This window comes from Ciconia boyciana, chromosome 2 (genome assembly GCF_034638445.1).
Source record: "Ciconia boyciana chromosome 2, ASM3463844v1, whole genome shotgun sequence".
Taxonomy (NCBI): domain Eukaryota; kingdom Metazoa; phylum Chordata; class Aves; order Ciconiiformes; family Ciconiidae; genus Ciconia; species Ciconia boyciana.
Window position 1 is genome coordinate 111,285,702 of NC_132935.1, and position 27,061 is coordinate 111,312,762.

Here is a 27,061-nt window from a genome sequence, read left to right on the forward strand (position 1 = left end):
CAGCGTCACGTGGCTTGGGTGAAACTTTTCCTTGAAGTCCGTTAGTCAAGTCAGCCTGCGGCGCCGGAGCAAACGTGAAGCCAGAAGCGGCGGCAGACACAGAAAACCCACCCGGAGGGCACGTTTTCTCCCCAAAAGCCCTGATTTTTTTGGGGGTGGGGAAGGCCCCGACCCCTCACGGCCGGAGCAAGGGGGGTCGAACGCGCCGGGGCGCGGGGAAACGGGGCTGCAGATGCAGGCTGAGCTGAAGGATGGAGCGGGAGAGGAGGAGAGGGAGGAAGCGCGACCCGAGGCGGAGGGGGGCCGCTCCGGGGGGGCCCGCCGTCGCCCCGCGCTGCCTCCCGGCTGTGGGCGGGGTGTCGCCGCCTTCGGGCCGCCGCCGGGGCGGGCCGGGCCGGGCCGGGGGGATGGCGGGGGAGGAGGAGGAGGAGGAGGAAGGGGGGAGCGGGGGTGTCATGCCGAGAGCGCGCGTCGCAGCCCGCCAGGCCGCGGCCCGACCCGCACCCCGGGGCGCAGCCCTCCGCCCTCCGCCGCTCCCTCAGGCAGGCGGCCCCGCTTCCCGCCGGGCCCGGGGCATCCGCGCCCCGGGCAGCAGCCAGCCGCGTCCCAAACGGGCCGGGGGAAGGGGGGAAGGAGAGCGGAGCCCCCTCCGCCGCTCACGAGGAAGGGGAGGGAGGGGGGAAAGTTTAGCGGAGGGTGTTTGAATGAGGAGTTATCCCTAAAGAGCCTTTCCCCTGCTCCGATCCAGAGGGCAGCGCTGGGAAGAGGGGGCGGCGGCGAGGAGCCCTGCAACATCTGTAAAACTTGGAGGAGGCGGCGGAGAGGAGTGTGCGAGAGGGAGGAAAGCAAAAGGGACAACTTTTCCGACACGTGAGTATCTCCGCGCGATGTGTTTATTCCCCTCCTTCGGTGGCTGCGCCGAGCCAAAACAATGCCGGGCGGCGGCGGCGGGGGGACGGTGGGGACGGGACGGGACAGAGGGGTCCCCCCTTCCCTCCGAAAACTGTTTGATACCAGGCGGTGGATTTGGGTTCTTTTTTTTTTTTTCCTCCCCTCTTCTTCTTCTTCTTCTTCTTTTTCTCTCCCCCCCCCCCCCCCGCTCTTTTTGTTGAACCAAATCAGAAATGTCAGTCAGTGCGGGTGAGTCAGAAGGGATCAGATTACAAGATCACTGAAACTGATGTCGGATCCGCACACACACACACACACACGCACACACAGAGGCAGAGGCGCGGGCTGCTCCCCGCGGGAGGCGGGCAGGGATAAAACAACCACCAACAACACCCGCCGGCCCTCCTCTGCCGCCCCTGTCCCGTGTCCGTCCCCCCCTCCCGCTCCCCGGAGAATGCCCGCGGGCCGCGGCGAGGGCCGGCCCCGCTAGCCGCGGCGGCGGGGGAGCGGCGCGGGGGCGAGCCGCGGCGGCCCCGGCCCTCGCCCATGGGCAGCGCGGGGGCTCGGCGGCAGCGGCGGCGGCGGCAGGTACGTACCCACTTGGGCGAGAAGTTCTTTGTTCCCCGGGCTCTGCTCCGGGCCACTTTCTTCTCGTCTTCCAGCGCTCCTTCCCCGCTCCCGGCCCCCTTCCCGCTTCCCTAACTTGGAGGCGGGGGGTAGGGGGAGCGAGGGGTCTAACCCCCAAAATGGCTGTCACAGAGCGCGGGAGTTGAGGGCGCGGGGAGAGGCGGGGGCATTCCCCGCTCCGGGCCGGGGCCGGGGCCGGGCCGCGCCGCCCGGGCTCGGCCGGTCACGTCCCGCGGCGGAGCGGCAGCTGCTTTTTTATCCCCCCTCCTTCTCCTCGGCCCCGCTCCCCGAGCAACTCCCGGGCCTTTTCACGCCCGTGAGGCGGGAGGCCGGCCGCAAACTTTGCAGGGGGAAAGGCGAGAGGAGCGGGGGAGAAGGCGCTGTCACATCTGGCGGGGCGGAGGGGCGCCCGGGGCCCGGCCGTTGGGGCGGCCGTTGTTCCCCGCCGGCGGCTCCCCGCGGGGAAGGGGCAAGTTGCGTCCCGGCCGGGGGTGGGTGTGCGGGGCTGCGAGCGCCTTTTTGTGTGTGGGGCGTGTGCGGCGCGGCGTGGGGCGCCGCTCCTCGCGGCCGCCGCCGCCGTTGGCACTGGGTCAAGCTGGGGAGCCGGGCGGCCGGCGGCGGGCCGGGCCGAGGCGGGAGGAGCGGGGCGGCTGCCCGCGGCCGGCGGCGGGGGTGGGGCGGGGGGCGGGGGCGCCCCGGGGGAGCTCCTCGGAGCCGCCCCGGGCCCGCACCGCGGCCCGTCCTCGCGTCGCGCAACTTTGAAGGGTCCGAGGAGAAAGAATGCTCTGCGATTTTAATTAGCCCGTAAAGTCGGGGTGTTGACACAACTCCTGCGCCTCCGGACGGGCTCGCCGGCGCTCAGCCGCCAGTGCCCGCTCCCAAATCCTCGCACCACGTGAAGAGAAAAGGTAAAAGGAAATTCCCCCCCCCCCAAATTTTCTTTTTAACCCTCTGGTGCGTAGTTTTGATCCGGTCCTGTGGGTACGGTGGCCGTGGCCTTCTGCCAGTTTGTATGTAGATATATTTATGTAAAACATTTTCTCTCAGCTCCTTGCCAGCTGTTCCACATTTTCCAGCTGCCACTTCAGTTTGAAACGATGGACTGTACGGATCTCAAAGAGCCTTTTAGTCAAAGGTACGGATAGCTGTCCGTTTGATATACGGTGTCACGTTTTAGAGGCTACTTCACTAAAGGAGTATTAGGTAGCAACCCACAGCAAAATACTCATCGCCGTCGCACCCCTGCTACTTCCCGCTTGATTTTCAAGGCTCAATAAACGTGATCTTTTTAAGCTTCAGCGTGCAGACTTCATTTCTTTTGTGTGTGCTACAGAAAAACTTGGAAGCGAGTTGTTTTCAGAGGCCTTGAGATACGTGGCTGGTTAAATCAACAAACATTTTTAAGAGGGCACGGCTGCCCCTCTTTCTGCGCGTGATGTGGGTATCTGTTTTGAAACCGTTTAAGTCGGGGGAATAGTGAGAAATCACCAAGTTTCTCTGTGTTACAAAATTGTTTTTGATGTGGTGTTCAGCGAGGTTACGGATTGAAATCTGCAAGAACTGGCCTTAAGTAGTTTGAATATTTGTGCAATTGCATTGTAATTTGGAAAGGTGCCTCACTGATTGATTCCTATAATTATTTCATTTAGGTCCTTTATTAAAAATTAATAATCATCTGACAGTTTCTTAATTACATATGTCATGATTATTTTGAAGGAAGACGAATGCAGTGTTTTAAAAGTAAAGTAACCTTAAAATGTAAAAATTGCCATGTCCACACCACTGTATTTCAGTTGAGGAAATATATATTAAAAGTAATGGTGAATGAGTTCAGCAATGTAAACTGTAGGCAGCCTCCTGAGAGTTTGTTTATATAATGAAGGTTTGGGTTTAACTAGCGAGTATGTAAATACTTTCAGTTTGGTGTATAGCCCAATTCTAAAAACATAAATAATAGTAACTATGAGAGAAGGGTATTTTAAGGGGGAGGATTATTTCTTTAAAAGCAGGATTATGTGATTTTGAATGAGTAAGAAGAATGAGTAAGAAAAGGACTCCCTCAGTGTATATATATTCTTTTAAGCAGCAGTGGAAGTAAAACTATGGCTTAAGGTGCCTAAATGAATGCACTCTTGCATTCCGATAATTGCACATGGTTTTCAGTAGGACATGCTGTTTTCCAAAGCATTTCTGCGGAAGTACTACAAAACAAAGACATCACCTGCATTTTCCTGCTTGAGTAATGTTTTTGGCTTGAGAAGGCGTGCAGTGGCCAAGACAGCGTTTACTGCTATAAGTAATCTTCAGTTGTGAAAGATACGTTGTGTGTTTTCAGACACAAAAACATTTTGTGACTAAGAAATTAAAGTATCGATGGTTATAAATCATTTCTGCTTATTTCAGAATCAGTGTTAGAGAAACCAAAATACTCAAGTTTTGAGATATCATTAATTTGTTCATCTTGCAGATTACTTAATTTTTTAACAAGATAAATGTGTGCATTTGATACTGACCCATAAAAGTTTCAGTTACACTTCCTGCCTTGTTTTTGGGAAAGCTATTCCATTACCTGCACTCCGTAGCGTGTTTGAATTTCACCCTGCGCATTCAAGGAAGGAATGGCATATTTCTGTGTTGCAGTGTTAGTGAAAAGTTAGTCATCTTTGCCTGATAAATAAGGAATCTGATGGTTATTAAAGCAGGATTTATTTGGAGTTATGGAAGGAAGCAGTTTAACGATCAGTGTTGCATGCACTCAACTATATGGAGACAGTAATGTACAAAGAAAAAGCAGGCTTGAAGGAAAAGTGAATCAATGAGTCATGAAATCCTCAGGAAAACCTTAGTAATGGAATGTTAATGCTTTTAGACTATAGTAGATTATCTTAAAAGTCAGACTTTTCTTCTTTATGCAATTGTTGTAAATCCCTAGCTAAAGAATACTTTGAAGAAGGCTTTAGTTTTTCTGGCACTCATATTCTGTAGTCATTCTGATTGTTTTGGAAGATTCAAGAAATTTTCTGCCAACTTGCAGTTGCAATTAAAATGCTAAAATGGCTACAGAGGAAGCTTTTTATTCAACAAAAGGTTCAGCTGTAATAATGATTTCAAGTTGTCTTTTAACCATAGGTTTTATAGACGTCCTCCCTTTAGACTTTGTCATTTTTATAAGGGAACTGATTTGTTATACTTTAAAATCAAATAAAATGAGACAGAATAAACAAAAATAGGGCATGGGTGCTGCTGCAAACTTTTCAAGTTCTTTCAGTGCATTTTTCATCTTTACTTTTATTTGATAGGTCTGTGAAATAGAGCTGTAGACTGGCAAAGACTTTAAATGAAATTTCACACTTTGATGATTTTTTTTAAACTTTGATATATTGACAGCAAAAGGAGCTGCAAAGCTTTTATATAACTTGAGCAGTAACGCCAAGCAGCAGTCAAACGTCTCTATGCATTTGTGTTTAACTGCAGAAGAAAAACATGTCCATGGGCAGTAGAGGGTTCTTATCAACTCCCTAATCCCAGATCCCAGCAAACCTTGAGGGCATGCCTCAGATCTTGCTGAAATCATTGTAGACTCTCACAGTTTGCAGATTAAATATGCTATGTGTTCCTGGCTCCAACAACAGTTTTATGAGCTCACTAAGCTTCCTGTTTTAAGATCCTTTTCTGAAGTTTTTAGGAGCTGCTAAAGGCGATGCTGTCTATAGCAAGTGGTACTTGTTAATTTAGAGACACTTTAGATATTTCATTCTGTCTGTAAAAATAGCCAAAATTGCTATTTTCAAATTGGAAGTCGAGTTGCACTGAAAAAAAAGAGCCTCTTTAAAGAGGGATTCTGTTCTTTTAATGTGTTTGTCAGTACACAAGGTTACAAAGTTTATATGAGGCTTGATTTGTTTTATGGGGGCTTGACTTTGACTGGGCTCTTTAAAACGAGACTTTTTCAGTTGTAATTCTAAGCACAATGCAGCTTTTAGTACATAATTTCTGAGCCTCTTTTAACCAATTGTATTTGTAGCAGCTCATTAAACATACCTTTGAAGTTCTCATTCTCCTTTAAGTGTCAAAGAAGGGAAAATGTATTCTGCCAAGGGTGAATTTCAGTGAATCAGGTAGTTAACCCTGGGATTTGTTGACCCTTCTGAACGAATGGTGCTGCACCTCAAATTCTGCGTCCGGTCTTCTTTTCTAGCTGCTAAATAGTTAACTCTAATGTTTTATTCACTGTAATCATGTTTATGTATTTGGTGTAATAGTTTTAATTAAAAAGGAAAATACTTATTGTCCAACAACATGTGTCATGTTATTCCCGAGAGAACTTGAGCCAATTTTGTGCTTAAAGGTTATTCAATGAATGAAATTTTGAAAGCCCATTTGTCAAGGTACTGCACGGTTTCTGTTAGTTTTCAGCCCCCAAATTCATTGTCTGCATGGCCCAGTCATTAGTCATCAGTGTATTAGTGCTGCCTTCAGGCAATGCTGCCCAGCACTTCTTCACACCATTATAGCTCTAAAAGTGTACTCTGCCGACTTGCGGAATTACTGCTCTGATTTCCACTCGGCTGGGTTTGAGGTAAGTCCCCTCCCTACCTTCCAGCTCACTCTAATCCCTGCTTTCTTTTAAGGCCGCTTTCTGCAGAGATTTAGGGGAAAACTTTCTTAAAGATTGCGCTGGCATCATACTGTGGTTTTGTTGTGGTATACGCTGTACATATAAATGGTACCTGCATTACCTTGAAAGTGTATTAAATTGGCTGCTGATCTGAAGAGTTGGTTTCTCTCTCTAAGAACAAAACAAGAAACAAGACAACACATTGATCTTAAAAATGCCTGCAAGATTATTTAGATTACAACAAGGGGTGAACTAATTGGGATAGAACGCATTTGTCTCTAAATAGTTGCTGGGTGTCAGAACTGATAATATCAGAATCCACTACCAAGAGATCTGATTGAATAATTTCCTTAGCTGAAGTTTCCACTCTAATGTCACTTATTTTTTTGCACTGATTACCAAGATAATGAATCCTTTTTTTTTTTTTTTTAAATGATGCTCAAAATGCTTTATTTTTTTGGTATCTGATACTTAGGTCAGGGCTAAAGGATCCAACTAACCTTTTGGTGGTTTAGAGCTGAACTTCCCCCAACTCTGTTTGCTGCTTCGTATGATACTGTTTTCTTTACATACAAATCTGTTCATGTCAAGAAAATCAACTGCGTGTAAAGAATACTTCATTCAGCTGCCGAGAGAATGAAGCCTCCATTAAATAAGATGTATGAATACCTGAAACCCAATAGTCAGAAACACAGATCAAGTTAGTGTCACTTCAGTACAATGTCTGCTGTTCTGAACTGCGTATATTAAAATGAAATCCTAGCACTACCGATTCTTAACTAACAGGACATGTGGTTTGGTGTGGTTTTGCTTGGCTCTTCAGTTCACTGTGGATGTTTTTTCTGGGAAAATAAGACAGCTGTATAATTCTATGATTACACCATTTGAACAGGGATAGTGGATTGCGAAGTTATATTGCAGCAGTTCAGAGTTGTCCTGTTGTATTTTGTCAAGCTACAAAATCGTGAAGGAATCATGATGCAGTTTTACTGTTACTATGAGACAGGTGTAAAACCTAAAGTAAACTGTAAAACCTGAAGATAAAGTTTTATAAAGTACCTTTCACACTTGAAGTTCTTCCTGGATATATGGAGCTTTCCTAGCTCTTTTACGTGCTAAAACATCTGTGTTGGGTTACGACGTGAAATTCTGGATGAAGGCATCCCTTAACCTGAGAGCATGCTGAGGAGATAAACAAGCTTCCAGGAATGGGACTGGTGATCAAAACATAGCACTTTCAAAAACATTCTACTTGATTCCTTTAATCTTGTTTTAAAATGCTAATTGTAAAATATGGAATACAGTCTTTTCTTCCTTCATTTGCATATCATAAGTTGGAAACAGAAGGCACATCTTTGCAGTAGATGTATATTAAATATATTCTTCCTTCAGCGCAGTTCCTGTATAGATTGACATTGATATATAGATCTAGTTTTGATTCTAAGGAAACTTTCATCTGTTGGGATTGATGAGACAAAGCAAAAGTGTGAAGAAAGTGGTCATGCCATTGGAATTCACATTTAGCTCTGGTGCTCTAAATTGAATATTTCTGCAGTTTTCTGTGGCGGTTGTAGTGACTTCTTATTTGATGAACTAAATAAATCGTGATGCAAAGCACACCCATTACAGATGTTTGTAATTTGCTTTACCAAGCTGTTTTTTGACAAACTGGCAAGAAGGGAAAGAAGAAAACATCTTACATCATCACCGTAACTGTTCCTAGTGCTAATAACAGTATCAGCAGAGGAAGTCGTAGGGTATGTTATCAACACAGCAAGTCTTGCTGGTTGTCCTCCTCTCTGTATATTCCTGTTGTTTCAAATCTTGAGCATATGAATGCTCTAATTCAGGTTTCATAAAACAAGTATTTTACAGTAGGAAGTCACTGTGCTGTTATTTTAAGTTTGTTTTGGATTTAGTGCTGCTGAATTCCTGAAGAAAGATAGGGGCAAAAACTGAGTGTAGACTTGGTAGGGAATTTTGAAGTGTCACTGCTCATTTTAACCTATTGCTACAAACAGTACACAGGAGATTCCCCCCCCCCCTCCCCCCCGTGCTAATTCTTTTACAGCTAATCTTACTTTGACATAATTATTAGAGTTTTTCCTGCTGCAGAGTTTGTAGCACAAGGACATGCAGGATTGCAAAACAAGCAGTAACACAGCTTACTCTGAATTTTCTAGCAATATTAGGCAGTTTAATTGGCAGGAGTTCTGATTTCTTAAGGGTAAGTGCGTTACCATTTTTAAACCCACCCCCCTCCCCAAATATACTTACAGATTTGGAGACTTGAAAAATATGTTCCACTTTCTATTTTTTAAGAAATAACCTTTGTTCTTTCCATTGTCTGTATTTAGATAGTTTGTAAGAGAGTCAAAATGAGGAATAAAGAAACCCAAGACCATGTGATTAGAATAACAAATGCTGAGATGCAGAGTTAATGACCTGGTTTGTTTGTTTGGTTTTGGTTGAGAGGTTGGTTTTTGTTGTTGTTTTTGTTTTTTTTTTTCTCCATTTTAAAGTTCAGTTACTTACTCTAAAGACTCTTCGATAATGAATGGATTATGAATTTTTATCTCGGAGGATACATCATCTGAAATGTAAAGCCACTGACATGTGTTGTAAGTTCTGGCTCTGTATCCCTCAGCTTTGTGTTGCATGTCCCCAAACAACAACTTCTGTGAGGGATGGACTGGTTGGATATGAACAGTTTGACCTGAATCCTTCAGTATTTTTGTCCATTAAATTCTGTTTACTGGGTAAGAATCACTTCTTTCCCAGCAGAAAGCTGTTTTATTTAGATACAGAGTTTAATCTGTTGAAGAAATAGTAAAAACATTTAATTGGGGTTATACTTAACAGCTTTCTAAATCCCATAACAAAAGTAGAGATAATCTACTTGTAAGAGTATGTGGGTGATGTGTATTAAAAGCGACTGAGGTGCTGCCTCAGTAGAAAGTGCCACATATTGACCCTACTATATGTGTATGTTTTAAATATTTTCAGAACTTTTGGCAATCCAGTTTACCTGTAGCAGAAAGATGTGAGCAAATGTAATTCCTCTGGAGTCGAGCAGTTATTACACTTGATCAGTAGTTCAATGTACGCCATAGAATAGTTTCTCACTTAGGATCTTAATCACGAGGATGCTAATAGCACGTCTTTACCTAGCTGATTGCCTTTGTGTTTGTGATCCTGCATTATTGTTGCCACAAGCTATTTAACCTATCAGGAACAGATCAGATCATCATTAACCAGGCTTTAGGTCTATTTGTTTTTCAGTCTTTATGGGGGGAAGAAATCAAAGGAATGCAACACAGGAAAAGACAGCAGATAGTAATGAATTTGGAAAGATTGTATTAATACATGTCCTGCCCTATAACTTGGGGTATTTTTTAATTTCAAGCAATAAATCCGCCTATCTGATTCTATCGGATTTTTTTTTCCTTCTTTATTTCTTTCTAATTTTACTTTGCATTTCAAAACAGATTTAGGAGAAGTATGCAGTTTGCAACTAGCACAATTATAGATTATGCATGTCATTTAAATGGAGATAAGTATTGTGAAGTATAAGATACCTTTTTTCCCAATTTACTAGTGTTTTGTTGTGTATTTATGTATGTGGATATAAGACTATTTTTTTGCTCTGTTTATATCTGTCTTAGTCTTATTGTGACCAGTTCACTCAACAAGGGAGCCTCTGAACAAAATTTGCTCAGGAGTAGTTAATGGGGGTTGCAGAATTCTGGTTTAGCTTACAAAGAGCTGAGAAAAGATAAAACTATTTCAAAAATGTATAGTATTTAGATTAGTTCCTATAGCTATTACAAAAATGGTGAGGTGTACCAAGAGATTAATGTTACAACTGGAAGATACTTCTTAAAAGACCTGAGCACTTGTGTATTTTTCAGCAAGGACTGTCAGGGGTAACTTTGTCAGTGCAGCTTTGCCAGCAGGTTTGATGGAAAGCAATGCTGAAATCTAGGTGGGTTTTGGAAGTTAAATGTACCTGAATCAAGCCTGTATAAATCAGTGTGAAATAGCTCCCATATAATAGCATAAGATTGTCTCATGTAAATTTTGCATTTGAATGTATCTGAACAAGACAGGTTTTTTTTTTTATCCTTAAATAAGCCCAAGGAATGGTGTAACCGGTTTTGATAAAATTGATAAAGGGTCCTTTATGGTTGAGAGAGACTGTAATTTCCTGATTGTTCTTCATGCCTCCCCTTGTGTTTTTCACTTTCATACAGTTGTGCTGTTCAAGATGTATTGTATCCCCAAAGACTGCTTCCAGTAGCGTGGATCAAAGTAGTACCTATGAACACCCTAACTACGCAGAGTCATTTCTGAAAAATTAAACATGCTATGTTTGCTTGCACGCTGATTGGGGCACTCTGGTTGCTGATAGCAATCAGTATGAACTTCCCTACTGCTGATGTAATGATGATGAATGCTGTGACACTGCTATTTCAGACAGCTCTTCTCAGCGGATGCAAACCACTTGTTAATGAATTGAATACAACTACAGCAGCATCGAATAAAACAGGGAAAGGATTTTTTTTTTTTTAAAAACCCAACACATTAAAAGATACCCCCTCAAAAAATGTAACAAATAAAGGCAGAAGAAGGTTTAAGTTCACAAGAAACATAAAGCAGTCTAACTAGGAAATTGAGAATTGTAGATTCTGATTCCTGCCCAAGCGCTTATACTGAAGCAAGTAGCCTTATTGAAGTCAGTGAGTCTATTCGCATGAATAAAGATTTGCATGATCTAGTCTTTAAAACTAACTTGCTCAATATAAATGCAGTGATTTAAAAAGTAATTCAGAGAGGAAAAGGAGCACAGAGCTGAAAATTTCTTGGAAAATCGAAGTGTATGCTCAGAAAGGGTCACATTTCCTGCTCTTCCAGGCAGAGGGCTGCTCCACTGGTTTCGGTTAGTTGGCACTGTGAGTAAATGAACAAAAAGATTTTTTTTCTCCCCAGTATATTGATATGATTATTTTTACTACTGTGGGGCATGACCAGCATACATAAGGACCGGAAATTATATCATTTGAAATTGCTTGAAAGAATTTTTTTGTTCGAAATACATTTCCAACATATTGCCATTTGTTGATGCTCCTTTTAAAAGAGACAGTTTTCCTCATTTAACTAGATCATTCCAGTAGCTTGTTCCTAAAATTTCTCCAATTTAATATGCAATTGGTGAAAGTTTAAATTTATGGTTTAAAAAGAAGAGACACACCTGCAGGCAGGTTGCTGTTTTGAGAGGGATTAGGTTTAAAATGGGGATCTGGAATTAATTGTGCAGTGGGTTCAGGCTTTAGGGAAATTACAAAAGGTTCAAGCATGGTTGAATGGGAAAAAGCCATGAATGTTTGCTTTCAGGAAGGAATGTTTATCCCTCTATTTACCTATGAAAGTTCAGGCTTTCGCCCATATACTGTTACAGCATTTTCTTGCCATTCATATGCACATGGAGATGCTGGATAGCCGACAGAAACTAGCTTTGGTTTTTTGAAAGCAGAGCTCCTTGCTGCAGAATAGATATATATTGTCTCAGGCATGGGGGCAGGAACAGGGAAGTCACTGACCCACACACTGGGGAGAGCCGTGTACACCATCATGTAAACCACTTCGTATTTTAACGTGAAGACGAGGTCAGGCTGGCTGATTTTCAGAATGCTTTTTGATAGGGATTAGGAACCAGTGGAAAGAAATCTTCACATCATCCTGGACATTTTTTTTTTTTGGTAGACTGCAATTCTCATATTTTGGTACAATTTCTGAGAGAAAATAAAAATCACAGCCAAAATTAAGGAGAGTGATTCTAGAAGACCTGTGTGTCTGGTTTGTGTTTTCAACTTGAGCTTAAGTTCGTCTTCAGGAAAAAAAAGATTTTTGGGGCACCATATTGATTTCCAGGTGGCTGCTTCCCTATCAGGCATGCTTGGCAAAACATACCAAAACGCATACCTCTAATTATTAGTCCTGCCATCTCTCCCAGCTTTTCTTACTCTCCCAGCCATGCATATCACCATGTAGTTGATATGGCACTGGAGTGTAACTGGAACTGCTGGAGTTCTTGCAGACACCCTTGCCATACATGTGTGGGTTGGGAGCAGAGAAAGGAAGGCACGGGAGGAAACATCTGCAGCGCCAGGGCCGTCGGCTCGTGGTGCAGGGTGTAGAACTGAGTAAGAAAGTTTACTCTTGTGGTGTTCCCTCTTCCATGCTGACATGAATAAAAGCAGCCTTCTGGATGTAAACTAAGCAGACATGAACCAGAACAGGTACCAAGAGCAGATGTTTATATTAGCTCATGGCCAATTCTGCAGTTTTCTGACCAAAAAGTCACTTTAAGCCACTACTTCAGGCCTCTGTTCTGTACCATTGTCCACACCAGGTAGCATAAAACAGAAAAGTGATAGAAAGTCGTGGGAAATGTGGAATTATGTCTCCTAGTCTTCCCTCCATTAAAAAAACAACCCCAAAACACCAGAAAAATCTAATTGTCAGGCTGTTGGGGAAAGAAAAAAATAGCCACAAGAATGGACGGATGCCAGTCTGTGCAACCACATGTTGCTCTTGAATTGCAGATGGTCCAAAGATGCTTTTTTAGGAGATTAAAGCTATGTTAACTCCTTAGACTACCTTCGTCTTCTTCCTTTTCTGAGTAGTGGTAGGATCAGATTGTAATGGAGGTACGGTCCTGCCATGGTGGAGAGGGGAAGGAGGTGCACATAAGTGAGGGCTCCTTGCTTATATCTGCACAGACATCTGCGTGGCAGGAGGCGGTGGAACCGCTGTAGATACCTGTCATCTTTTTTGTGACCTTTGCCCAAATGTTTCATGCTATTCTGCTGGCCTTGTGAAATGGGGGCAAAGTATGTGGCTTCTTCCTTTAAGTTGAGTAAGGAGCATAATTGTTTCCTTTCATGACTTTTAGCCAAAAGAAACAGGCTTGTGAACTGAGGACAGAAGAAAATGGGGGACAAATTCTGCAGCTTCCCCCTCCAAGCTCTCACACAGTCAAACTCTTTGATGTAAATGAAGATGCCGCCTGAATAGCAGACTTGGCCCTTAAAAGGCAAAACAAAAAAAATAACCACAACTGAAAATGTATAGCTTTTTAAATTCCTTCAGAGACAGCAGAAAGCATTACTCTTTTTAGAGAATATTAAAGAACTCAAAGGAGGGTAGTCAGAGCACAAGAGAGTGCATTGAAGGACTCGCTTGCGCAGTGGCTGGAGACCGGGTAGAGGCAGATTTTGTTATTTATGTGGCCACGGCTGTACAGAGAAAACAAGCATCATCTGGTCAGTGTGGGGTGAACAGCTTGGCAGCAGTGCCAGCACCCCCCCAGTTTCTGCCAACACAAGGGACTGACAAGCCTGATACATAGGATAACTGACCAAAGCTGTGGATGCTCTTGTGTGAGGTGTGCAAGGGGAAAGGGGGAGAAAGCACATGAGAAATTTGGAAAGGTGCCATTTAGAAAGCTCGTATGAGATCTCGCCTCGAGGAGATTTGTGCATTGCTGGGTACAAGTGAGGGCTGTTGCAAGTGGAGTATTGCTAGATCTCTCCTTCATATTTGAAGACACCTGACATTCCCCTTCATGTTCTGGTAGGAAGTCATTTCGCAGATCATAATAATATTTATAGCACTTTCACAGGTAGATCTTGAAAGTACTCTTACAAGTACTCTGCTGTGGCAGGCAGAGCTTTGTTATTCCTGTTTTTCACAAGAAAGGATATCGGGGGAAGAAAAATGCCTAGCCAAAGGTTAGACCAGTAGGTCAGTGGCAGAGACTCTCTGATATCTAGTCCAATTCTCTGGCTGTGCTGCCTAGCTAAATAATGATTCATTTAGTGATTGGGCTCTTCTTTGATCCCTGCTGTATAACAATGAGGCTTTGGAGTGTTTTATTCTGCTATTAAAAAGAACTCCTACTAGGGAGGTGGGGAGGGGAAGGTTTACTAGACAGCTGTGTTTGTGATGAATTGGCTTTGTAGCCTTTTTTTTTTTGGTTTTGGTTTGGGTTGTTTTTTTTTTTTTTTGGCCCGTCAGAATTGGGGAAACAGGTTGCTAATGTAATTACACTTCATTATAGTTTACTTTGTGGCTTGTTTTGAAGCCTTTGGTTTTTTAATTCATTTAAATGTTGTTCTATAACAGTGCGACTTCCTTCCATTTCAGACCCCTTTAGCTAATGACTGCAGTGCTGCTGAGAGCTGAAAACACTCTCTTTATTTATTATTATTTTTTTTTGTTGTTACATAGGATCATGTTCAAACTACCGAAGTACCCAGGTACTTCGGTTCTAAGCGTCGTGTGTGCTGAATATTGATGATTTGTGTAAAGCTTACTTGGACAGACTGGCGTGCATCAAGTTAAGCTCCAGAGCAGTGCTTGGAAATGCTTGTGTTCTTCACAGCCCAAGATATCCCTGCAGTCTCGGGGCCTGGCGTGGATACACTGCTGCACAAGCAGTGTTACCCTTTCAGAAGCTTGTGGGCTTCTTGGGTTTATGTCAGGAATGTCAAAGCTCTGAGAATAAGGAGAAGTGATCTGCAGGGTATAAAATAAATGTATCACTGGAGATGACGCTGAGAACAGCCAGGAAAGGCAGAATAACCAGACACACACCTCTGCAGAGTTTTCCATTTTCAGTGTTTTCATGCTAAAGAAAGTGATCTCATTATCTGCCATGAGCAATAATATTTGCCTTTCCCTGTGGTTTTCAGGGTGTTGCTCCAATGCACTTTTGTTTGAGTTAGATTTCTGAACAAACAAAGTGAGAGATGTTTACACGAGTAGGACAAGGTGTAGAGATAGACAGGGTAATTCGTGCTGTAGTGTGTTCGGATAGCATGAATGTTGAAATTTAAATATTTGGCTTCTATAGTCAACATGAAGGTCTGTCTTGATTTCTTTTGTGTTGTTCCACAGTGCTCTGAACATAGGAGAAAAATACTGGCTTTTTTCCCTTGGGCCCATTAAAATCCTACAGGCCTGAAAAAACTGGACCTACCTATCAAGCAGCATAGGGATTTGTGATGCTGATTATCTTTAAAGGCAAGCATACTTATTTTTGGTGTTAGTGTTTCCTTAAATTCCTCAGGAATTCATGCATGCAAACATGATTTGATGGGCATCCAGAAATGGCCTGTGGACTGCTAATTCAGTTGTGCTGCAGGCTCTTCTTCAGGTGAGAGGTGCGAGAGGTTTTGGGCTAAGCTTTTGCATAGTATTTAAAGTTTATCGCTCTCTTGTTTCATTCAGGTATTAGTACAAGGAGAGCTGAAGTAATGAGAAGTCATCATGGAGGCGCAGTCCCATAGCTCTACCACGACGGAGAAGAAAAAAGTGGAGAATTCCATCGTGAAATGCTCCAGTCGAACAGATGTCAGTGAGAAAGCTGTTGCCTCCAGCACAACTTCCAATGGTGAGTAACAGCAGGGATTTACTAGCAGCCAAACCTACAGTAATTTTATGTTCACTGCATTCCTTGTGAATTGAGCATTTGCACCTGGATCAGTGTTTGTTCTAAGGAAAGGCTAAAGAAAATCGAACAAGGCGGGGTGGTGGTGGTGGAAAGTGGTAGGATACAATAAGGCCTGTTTTGGCATCAGGCGTAATCTTTTTCTTCCAGATGTTCTAATTTGAGATGTAAATGTGCTAAGTCATTTATTATAGGAAGTTCCTGTTTTTGGCATTTTGGAAATTGTCTTGATTAGCCTGGCAGGGCTTGCGAGCGCTTTGCATTTGGCCATTGAAACCTCTTACACTAGTTAGATAATTAGTTATTACAAAAGAGACAGAAGTAGCTCTGTCAAAATTAATGGCAAAGGTTTTTTTTCTTCTCTTCTTTTACAAATAAACTTGCTCCTCGCAAAGGGCTGCCCCCACCTCCCCAAAGTTCTTTAATGGCCAGGGACAAAACATCAAGCTACAAGTGTATTCTCCCATGAATTCATTTCAAAGTTGTGAATGTACAGCTTGTAGATTTGCAAAACTGGAGTAGTGTGCTTAATTCTCCCCAGAGATTACCTCACTTGACAATTTTACATATTCTCTGCCTCTCCGGAGAGTGTGTAATCCCAGCCCTGGCCCTTTCATTGTTCAGTGTAAGAGGGCTGAGTGTATTGGTTCCTACTAATGCAAAACTCAAGAAATTTGCATTAGGAAAGAAAATTGCTTGAAAAGGTGTGGGCAGAGTTTAGACCTGTGGATTTTGGATAGCTGTGGATTAACTGTTGGTTTTTGCAAATCAGTCATAATGGCTAAAAATGGAAGACGTCTTTCTGCATATTTTGGAGTCCTGGTGTATTCCTGGCAAAACATTTTCTGTTCACTGTTTCTGCTTCCATCATGGTCACTCATCTGGGCTTGTGGTCCAGGTCAGGTTCTCACTTTGATATCTTGAAGAAAGGTTTCTGCTTTCTCAAAGAAACATGTCTCTCCCACTAGACTAAAGCAGAAAATACATGAATCCTACAGCTGTACTAGAGGGGAATCTCTTGTGGGTCAGTAAAAATTAGATGGCACATGTCCCACTATCCTTCTGTGTGACTGGACTTCAGATTCAAAGCAAACTCAGCACCTGCTGACCTACTAGTTGGAGTTGATCCCCACGAGAGTATAGAAAGTCTTGAGCAGCTATGGAAAAAGTTGCATCAGTTTTCTAAGTCATATGAAATTAGATCCTCAGCTGGTGTAAGTCAGCACAGATCCGTTGCTGTCAATAGAATTACAGTGGTTCACATTAGCTGAAGAGCTCCCCATTGTATTTTTTTTTCGATAATAGGATTTTCCACATTGGACCAACTTTTCAAACAGATGCACACTTAAACACATATGCGTATTCTTTGATGTGTCAGGGGTTTGTACTCAAACTCGATATTGGCACATACCTCTGACTGTTCGGGCTAACTTTAACATTATTGTTAAACATTTAGATTTAGAGGGCTAAAAATAAAGCCTTCAAGATGTTTTTGCCTAATTCTGACACTGGTTTACCCTGCGGTCAAATAATTTTCTCTCTCTATTCTACCGATCATCTTTAACGAGAATATTAGTTCTTAACTACCTGCTTTATCTATGTGGTGTATTACTGCATGTCAGGGGCATCAGACTCCCAAGAGCTGGAATGATTCTAAGTCTAATGAATGACTAGAAATTTTTGTCACTGGAATTGTATCCTATTAATGGGATGAGATGCTAATGTAGTACACATCCTGAGGCCTGAGGCTGCGTTTGGTTAAGGTAATGACAATTACCTTTGTTTTCAGTGGGTAAGGGTTGGTCTTGTTAGTCTTTGTATTTAGGCAAGTCACCAGGATGTCCTAGATTTGGGTTTCTAATCTACTTTTATGTACAACCAAGCAAAGGACTTTCCAGAGATAGAGGGCTGGGCTTCAAAGGGATAAAAAATTCCATTCCTTCCTGGATATGAAAAATTTCCTCTTAGTGTAGAGACTCCATGGAGCATGTACTGAAACAAGTACTAATACCAAAACTTTAGGAACTTAAACATGAGTTTTACTGTTGCAATGTTTTAAAGTTTTGCTTCTTGCAGATGTGATTGTCACGATAATGAATTTTGGTTACAAGGACCAATTTGCATGAAAGCTGGAGCTTGCATCGCATTTGCATCTTTTGTTCTTTAATGCTGGAATGAGTATTACTACAGGAACATCATGAGTTGATATAAGACACCACTCCTACAAAACATGCAGCTTTTGTTGATTCAGTGCCTCTTTTTTGCAGAGGGCTGTGGTAATGTTAAATGGGTGTGATTTGCATTTGAATGCTCTGTTAAACAAGGTAAGGTACCCTTAAAAATAACAAAAAGACAGAATGATCCTTGCTGTTTTTGTCAGAAGACTCTGCTGTCACTGCAGAACAACATCTGCCTATCATACCAATGTCACCTTGTAAGCATGTCTAACATCAGTGCTTCTCTCCTGGACAACGCACTAATTAGCAAAGTTTGCAGGGTAACATGTACTTGAGTGACAGCTGTCTGAGATGTGATGTAGAAACTAGTATTTTGTCAGTAGCTCTGCTGTCTTCTGAAGGAGTCAGAACTTGGATCATAAATAGATTGAAAGCTGTTAGTTTACGGGTTTTATGCAAAGCTTACAATGATGAAGAAACAAAGAAAATGCCATTATTTCAACAGCTCCCAAAAGTGAGTAACACATTCAGTAGCAGAATCTATGTTAAACTGAATACTGAGTGTGGAAAACTTTAAAATCATATGATGAGCAAACTGTTTACTGAAGAGCCTGGTGTAAACTTAGGGGCAAGGGAAAGAAAGTGCAAAAGGTGGCCTGGAAGGGCAGCTCGTGTGTTAACCCTAACTACGCAATGCAGATTATGAGGCCCAGACTTGTGGGTGCCCCTTGGAAGGTACCAGCTGCACTGTAAACTCAAACAATAAGCAAGCACGGGCCGTAGTTTATGTTAGCCACTTCTGCTGAGTTCCTGTCGTTACTTAATACACAAAAGATTTCCGCTGCACTCACCTAACTACAGACTCTGACTATATTGCTAAGATGCTTGCACTGTGTTAGATAAGGGCCTGCCAGTGTTTCCATTATAAACCCCTAATTTCAGGGATTTATAACTAAGCCATTAAAATGTGCTCCAGGCTGAAACATGTGGGGAAAGTCTTAGTGCTGGAGCAAATTAAAACTTCTTTTAAAATACGTGTGATCAAAAAAGTAAAAAAAAAAAAAATCATAATTTGTAATAACTAACAAAAATCTTTGGTGCACTTTGATCCCCAGTGGGACTTTGTAATTTGGGACCACTCTTGCTTTGTTTTGAATTCATTTTTACAAGCTTTTGATTTTTTCTCCTTTGTGTTTCATTTCGTATATCTCAACCAAACTGCATGCAGTTTACTAGGATACATTTCTTTGTGTATTGTTCCTTTTACTCCTTCTTTGTTTGACTGTTAGGCTAATATCGAAGGGGGGGGAAGACTGCTAAAGAAAACTGCTGACAGAGATGTTGATTCACAAAAGGCTGTATGAATAAAAAGTTTGTGCTAGGGTATAAAGTAAGCTTACTTTTGTGTATCGTGTGATTTGATAGCCTCAGACTGATCTGCTTTGGCAAAGTAATAACAACAACAAATAAACACAGATTTTATGTCATGACCATGTCACTGGTATTATATTGGAGTAATGAAGCCAGTGTCCTGGACCACCTTGCTACCATGGTGCTGTGTTGTCAGGCCTTGTCTTCTCACACGTGCATCCCTGCTACTTTTCTGGAGACAAAGCAGTAAGACCCTGTTCTCTGCCATGTCAGTGCATGGATTTAGGTCATCATTCTGAAAGCTGCTGCATGCACACACAGGTTTCTATCAAGTGGTGCAAGGAATGGCTTTCTGAAAAGAGGTACCCATTGATAAACTCATTAAAATTAGTTCTGTGCTCCCCTTGGAGAGCCTTCACCTGGTATTGCAGGTCATGAAACCTGCCTTGCTAGACCTCTGTTGGATAATATGGTACCTCCTGTAATTTCAAGTTATCCCAGGATTAAAAAGAAATCTTCAGGTGAATGCTGTAAATGTTGCAGGAGTCCACACGGTGACCTGCCTTGCTGAAGTGTGATGAATGTCGACATAGAGGCTTGTTCTCGGCTACTCCTCCACGCCGCTTTGCTGGCGAGTGCCAGGGCTGGCAGGGCGAGCAGCGTGCCTGCTCCTCAGCCACCATGCCTCGCAGCCTGGCATATGAGCTGTCGCTGAGATCAGCAGCACGCCAAGTCGATATGTCAGGCTGAACACTGCAGTGCCGGAGCAGAAAACTCCACTCGCTCCCCTGCCTGTGCAGCCGTGCTGCCCGTGCTTGTGCAGTGCCCTCCTGTACCCCGGCACCGGGAATCACCAGCCCTCCCAAGTCTCAGCATTGCAGTAAAGTCTTGAGCTCCAGTCCAGCAAGTACTCAAGCGAACGCCTCGCTTGAGGCACAGGAATAGCTCTGTTGTCCCTAATGTGGGTATTTGCATGCTGACCATTAGGCAGTTGCTTTAATGCTTTACTAGGCTGGCCACTTCGACTCTACGCTCTGCTTTGTAGGTGAATCAGATTTATTGTTAGAGTACTTCCTAAGAGGTGTTGACCAAAAAACCCCGCGCTAACCTAACACAGCCCTCAGCTATATGCAATTTATTTTTTTCACTTAATCTGTAGCATGGATATAATTAATTTTTCGCTTTATTTTCTAAAAATTACAGGGAATTTCTGTGAGGGCTGAATTAATACTTTTACAAGGCAAAACTGCACTTTGTAGCATTGCTTGGAGAACATTAGGAGATTGTAATACTGTGTTCAGCCCTGATTTATTTACTGTTTGGCTTGTGAATTTTGTCAGTGACTAAAATGCTTTCCTCTTTTGCACGTTTTGGCTCTAAACTGATGTTTTTAATGTTACACTAAAACAATGCATTTATTGTATAGGGACTCCTTCAGTGTCTGACAGGCAAGCACTTATTTTCAGTTTGATGTGTTTTGTCTAGTTTTTGACCCATGAGCTTGTTCCAGTGTAATCTGATATTTCTTATTAACCTATTACTCTGCCTTAAAAAAAAAGCTAATTATAAACGTATGTAGGTTGTGGACTTGACTACCTTTATCAGAATCAGATAGTTATTGAGAACATACTTTAAAGTGATAGAAAGCAGAAATTATTATCTTAATGATGAAGTAACTTAAAACCAAGCTTGATAGATGAATAAATGAGAGGAAGTTCATGCGTCCACTTTGATTCTTTCAGAAGAAGAGCCAGCTTCATCTAGGTCTCTTTTTTTTTTTCTTCCTAGTCCTTCTTTCAGGGTTGAATGAGGGAAGTATTCAGCAGTCTGCAACCCATAAGAATCACATTTCCTGTTTAAGCTTTCAGTTGGTTACTTGTCCTGCTGCTTGCTTTCAAGCTCACCATAAAATAGGTGTTAATCATAATAGCCATTCTTGGCCCCCTTGTTGGAGTGGTGTGCTCAGGGTCCCATTGAGAGGTCAGGGTTCAAAAGAGGTTGTTAGGTATCAAGAAACATTGCCTGTACTATTTTAGTGGCCTGCAAATTGAGTCCCGAATTGATTATATGACACCTGATTCTACAAAGTGATCAGGAGATGCCCTCCTCCTCTCCTGAAGTCAAAGGGGGTGGAGGGGCCCTCTTCACTTCTCATTTTCAGGTCAAGGAGGAAACAGCATCCTGTAGTATTAGATATTGGAAATGATTACTTCAATGTATAGGTTTTTCTGAGGGTTTTGTTTTTCAGCAAGACAAATATTGCAAGTAATTCCTATCTGTAACGGTGGCATCCAGCAGCATGAAAAGTAAGGGTAGGATGGTCACATGTGGTAGTGCAGAAAAGTAAGGGCAAAGACCTGAACTTCTACAATTTTGTGTACCCTTCTGTTCTAATAATTGTGGCCAGGTCATAAGAGGATAAACTAAAAGAAGGTACCTGTTCTTGGGGTGTATAGGCTCTCCTGATGCTTGGAAGTATTGGAAGCAAAAATATTGGAGGTTGTAATTAAGTGGGGACTGCATGTCTTGGTATATTGTAATCTGATGTGAGTTGCTGATTAAATACATGTTCATTCGGAGTAATGCACCCATGGTCCTTTATGCTTACTAATAAAATTTCAGTCATCAAGTTAGGGTTTATTGTAGACTGTAATAACTCATTCTGCCTTATACTATTTTCTAGCGTTATTCCTCAGTGAGCCAGCCCTACCCTTACCCTGCTCTAAAGCCAATGATCTGCAAGTGCAAGACAGTATTGCTTCATTAATTCTGCCTAGATTTCCCTCCTTTTTTCCCCCCTTCTCTCCCCTCCCTGCAGTGGTTAATAGCATAAGGGATATTAAATGTCAATCCTCCTGTATCCTTTTGCAAGTTCCAGAAAGAGATGATTGAGTGGCTTATCCCTGCAATCACTGTAATCAGTAAGTAATGACTTAACATCCTGCTGGATAACACGAGGTGGAATCGGGAGAAAACATTAGTTAGCAGCAGAAGCTTGCCACCTGGACAAGGTGGAGGTTAAATTTAGGGAATTATACACTGGGGATTTTTTTTTCCTGAAAAACAAAAAAAAAGCCAAACACCCAAGCAACCATATTACAATTGTACCTGGGTTTTGAAGTAGAGTAAGAAGTGATAATAATAAAAAGGTTTAAAATGGGTCTATACAGTACAGCAACGGTACCATGCTCTGTAGCTTGTGCTTTGCAGGAGTCCAGTATCAATCAGACCTCAAAAAATTCAGGCATTACAGCCCACAGTACTGGGCGGGGGAGGGCGGGGGTAGCAACCAAGAGGTTTGATTTTTAGTAGGAAAAAGGCTGCTGGCAGCTGAAGCTTCAGTGATATTGTTAGCCTTCCAGAATAGGGCTCACTCACTGCCATTAAGTGCTGGTCTCTGGGGCAGATACCCTGAAAGAGAAAGGGCCTCCTAATGACATTGCACCGCTGTGCCAGCCTGTGCCACCAAAGCGGAGAGGCTGCATGGCAGCCTGGCGAGGCTCTGCAGCAGCACTGCTGCTCCAAGTGATGGCACCTTCCCCCCAGCCACTGGAAACGGGTGTCAGCAAACACATGGGTGCCGGGCGGCTGGGGAGGATTGGGAGAGCACTAAAAAAATAAAGGTAGAAAACTCTCGCATCCTGAGAGTTTTCCTGGGTCCTGAAAAGAGACCAGACTTGGGAATCTGCAAGTGAAGGAGCTACATGGAGTAGGTCGTCTTCTTAAAGTAAATAAAAAGAATTTTTGAAAATCCTTCTAACTGACTTAAAACCAGACAACCCCTCTGGCAGGCACAGTATTTGGCTGTACAATTTGAGCTGTGTAAATTAAGGCAGTTGAAGTAATTAAATTACTTCACAGGTTTTCAAATGGCATTCATCTTTTCTCTTCTAGATGTTTTCTATTTCATATCTGTCTCCAGTTAAAAGGAAATAATCAGGCATCAGTGTTGCATTTGATTATATCCCCGCTCCGTATGTTTCTATTTACTTTTTCCTTTTTTTTTCCTTGTTCTTTTCTGGAAGATATAAAACCTCAGCTTCTGCTTACATAGAAGTTGTTACTAAATACGTATGCCAATAAGTGGGAGAAGGGTGCTTAGAGGATGGTATGTGATTATGTAAAGAAGGTACTGTATTAAAACTACATTCTCTGTATTCTTTCCAAGCCATATCTCATTATTTTGGGGTAAGGGTGGGAGGGGAGGGACATGGATTCTTTTGCCACCCCAACTAAGAGGGAATGAGATGGATTTTATTGCTGTGTTATTATCTTATTTCCCATTAAAAGTCTTTGCCTTTGATGTATACTGCAGGTGGTCACAATTTAATTTGCAGATTCTGTTTTTGTTTGTAAGGCTGGCTATTCAGAAAAATGTTGATTTACTTGTAAATGTGATCTGGACCTACTGATGAATGTATATTTCAAGTGCGCAGAAGCACTTTGGAAAAGAGAAGTACACAGGAAATACTGGGTTTTGTTAGAAGATTTTAAAATTTGGCTTGTGAGGCTTTATGGGTCAGATTATCAAAAAGCAGTTCCTAATCTTGTGCCTGCAATCAGCTGGAGTCTTGCTACACAGGAGCTGTGTGTGCACATTCTTTGCACATGCCAACCGCTTAAAATATGCTGGTTTCCATTCATTTAGTATGACTTTTCATGCATGTTCCACATGCAGCCAAGTGGAAATGTGAAAACTTAAGTCCCGCGCATACAATAGCTTGAAAATATGCCCAGATATCCCAAACTAAGGGGATTTTTTTGTTCTGCTTAATAGAACCGATTTGTACTGATGGAGTTTTTCCTAAGATGAGATGATAAATTGCTGAAACTTGTTAGTATTACAGACTGTGAGCTCTCTCTCTTGCTCTCTCCCCGTCCCTGTCGTGTGCTTGCTTTTCTCTTCTTTTCCAGCGTAGAGGTTCATGCATAACAACAGAGGATTTTGTAGAAAAGTTCCTTCTGGGCCTGACCGGCAGTGTTTTCCCCTCCTCCTGGTCTCTCTCTTTTCTTTCCTTCTTTCTCCCCTTTCTCTTCTCTCTCTTTTCTTTTCCCTTTTTTTTATTTTTTTTGTTCTTTCTTTTAGTTTTCAGAAAGTTGAGTTCCATCCCAATTATTAAATCTTCGGAGACCATTCCCACATGGTTCTGTAAATGGTAGCTTCATCCTGAGTTCTTTCATCTCTTTTCCTGCTCTCCTGGCTTGACAGTTGAAAAGGTCTGACTGTGCCACACAATGGTTTGATTGGTTTCTCTGGGGGAGGCTTTACCCTGCCTCATCATTCGCCAGGCAGGTGGACCAGAAAGTCTCTTGATTCTTTTGTTGCCTCTCAAAGTCCGAGGTCTTTGACTGAATAAATCCTCCGTCATGGGATAATTTGCTAAAAGGAGACTGAAAGATGTGAGAGAAAAGCCTCACTACTTGGGTGCTGAATTAATGAAATAACTGGGCCTTGGAGTTTGCAATTGAAAAATCACCAGGAATGCAATGGGTGGAGACAGGCTTCAGAATGCAAGCCCGTTACTTCCCCATAATAAACTATGAGAGCTCTAAATGATATTACTAAATACGCTGGCTCGCCTGGCCGCCTCCGGTTATTTGCATTTGCAGCCCCATTCGGTGGGAGAAGCCCGAGCAGAATAAAAGCCGGTTTGGTGCAGCACCTAGTTAGTCATTAGATTATTACGAGGGGCTGGAAAGAATTCCATATGACAGAACTAGGGTTGAGTTAACACAGGACGAAAAGTAATTTACAGATAGGCTGTCCTCAGCCATCTTCGTAGCCCCTGATAAGGTTTCATTTCAGAATGGATAGGCGACATTTCCACTTACGGGCCCATTCTGCGACACCTGTGATAACAGCTTCTGGATCCTAATTGAAATTGGTTTCAAAATGGATTTTCACTTTTCTCTGTCTGTGGAAAATATTGAATGGACTCAGAGCTGCCACAGAGAATCCCAGACCTTGGAAAATGGAGCAAGAAGCCAGGATCATCTTTCATAACTGTGTCGATGATATGACAGTTTTGTTATCTGTCTTATTAATGAAATCATTGATCACCTGATGAGGGAGATAATAAACTACATTTTTGCTGCTGTTCAGGAAGCTCAATTAGATTTTTTAAAAATACAGATGGGGGAAAACCAAGCCAAAGCAATGAAGTAAACGTTTTCAGGTCTATTTTCAACTTTGCTTTTCTTGAAGATTTTTAGATGGAAGAAGTCTCTGAGACTGTAAAGTGCCGACTGCATCTTGAGCTTATTGAAAGTAAAAAGGAGGGGAAAAAAAGCAAACCTGATGCTCACGTTAAGACTCAGTTATTGTTTTCGGTTTTAACAAACCGCACTGAGTAAATAACACTTAAGTCCTAGTAAGTGCCATGGAAACTCAGATGAACTGAGAAACAATGGAGCTCAATTTTAGCTGAAGTGGGATTAGTGATCTGAACTCTCTGAATGCCCTGACGTGGACAAAGGCCGATGCTAAGTGTAGCGAATGCTTGCAGTGATGCTAGTTCTCCTGAAAATTATTTCTTCTTTAAAAATGGGTGTCAGCCTTTAGTTGTTAACGCTGCTCAGGCATTTTGGAAAAATAAGTTCCTTCCTTTTTTTTTTTTTTGTTACTAATGGACTTGAGAAGATTTTTAAACGCACGCAAATGTAATAAACTGCCTGGTCAGGATAAAATGCCTGTGCAGGCTGCGAAAATAAAACCTGAAAGGATTTTGTGATGTGTTGTTTTCCTGGCTGTTTTCTAATTATTAGGGAAAGAGATATATCTGTCGTTTGTGCTTGGTTGCTCTGGAATGTGCGCTGTATTCCTTGAGGAAGGTGGGAAGGGATAGTTTTTCTGAAGAGGGATGCCAGTGACTTCTCGTATTTCACTGTGAATTGTATCCTAGGTGTTTCTTCAGTCCCTCTGCTGGTGTGGGTCAATCTATCCCCCTTTTTAAGCTTGAAAGGGGAGCTCTGATCAAAGGCTTGAATGATGTCACTGATCTCTGGTGATTGATTAGGAACAGAAGTTCTGGAGCATTTTGCATGTCCGCCTTTTCCTTATCACTTCAAATCCATTAGTGCCTACCCATTAGGGTAGCTTTCAGTCAAGGGAAAAATAACCCACGCACATATATATACATATATATGCCCGCCATGTATATGCATATATAGAGAAAAGGAATAGGAGAGTGTACAGGCTTTGTGGTCTGAGTTATAAATGTGTTCTTCCTTAATGTGAAAGGAAACAATTTTTATTGGTCTGCTTTGATACAGGGGATATTTATTAATTGCTAAACTCTTGGGTGTAATTCTCCTCTGTTCTTCTGGAGCAGCTCTCACAGATTTAAATCCATGTAGGTCTCTGTTGTCAGTGGGTTTTTGGCTGCTTTACCTTAATTTGCTGTAGTTTACCCAGAGAGGAACCATACCCCCGCTTGTTATTTCTTTGCTGTGCCTGTGATGCATGTTAAGATCCACTGTGTGTGTCAGTGGCTTAGAGATATTTTTTAATTAGAGATTGAAAAATAAATATTTTAAATGTACATCTCTTGGAGGTTCAGAGTTAGCCAGAATGTGTGTTAAGCTGTTGAGGGAAGAGATCTTTTGTTCATAAAGGAGGAGCAGTCCTCTGACTCTCGGTGGTGTGGGAGGTCGGGCAATGGGGTTTACTCACGTACGTAAGGGTGGTGTGCGTGAGCAAGCAGTACAGGACTTGAATCTGACTTCACTGTGGTATAGATGAGGAAGATGGGTGATGTGAAGCTGGAGTCCATTCCTAAATATCCCACTTCTAACAGCATATTGTGATTTAAATGAGGAACTTAAAAACTGCACAGGCTTTAAAAATCTTGAGTTAATTAATTA

The 27,061-nt window shown here is 42.5% G+C and overlaps 1 protein-coding gene across 3 annotated transcripts in view; it reads left to right on the top strand.

Moving 5' to 3' along the window:
• Positions 1-460: 460 nt before the first annotated feature.
• GLI3 (GLI family zinc finger 3) overlaps positions 461-27,061 on the top strand; it is a 216,348-nt gene continuing 189,747 nt past the window's right edge. For all 3 annotated transcript variants that reach the window (XM_072853542.1, XM_072853543.1, XM_072853544.1), the window contains exons 1-2: positions 461-870; positions 15,431-15,593. In XM_072853542.1, the coding sequence (XP_072709643.1) occupies positions 15,470-15,593 (124 nt within the window). In that variant the 5' untranslated portion in view covers positions 461-870; positions 15,431-15,469. The remainder of the gene's footprint in view (positions 871-15,430; positions 15,594-27,061) is intronic.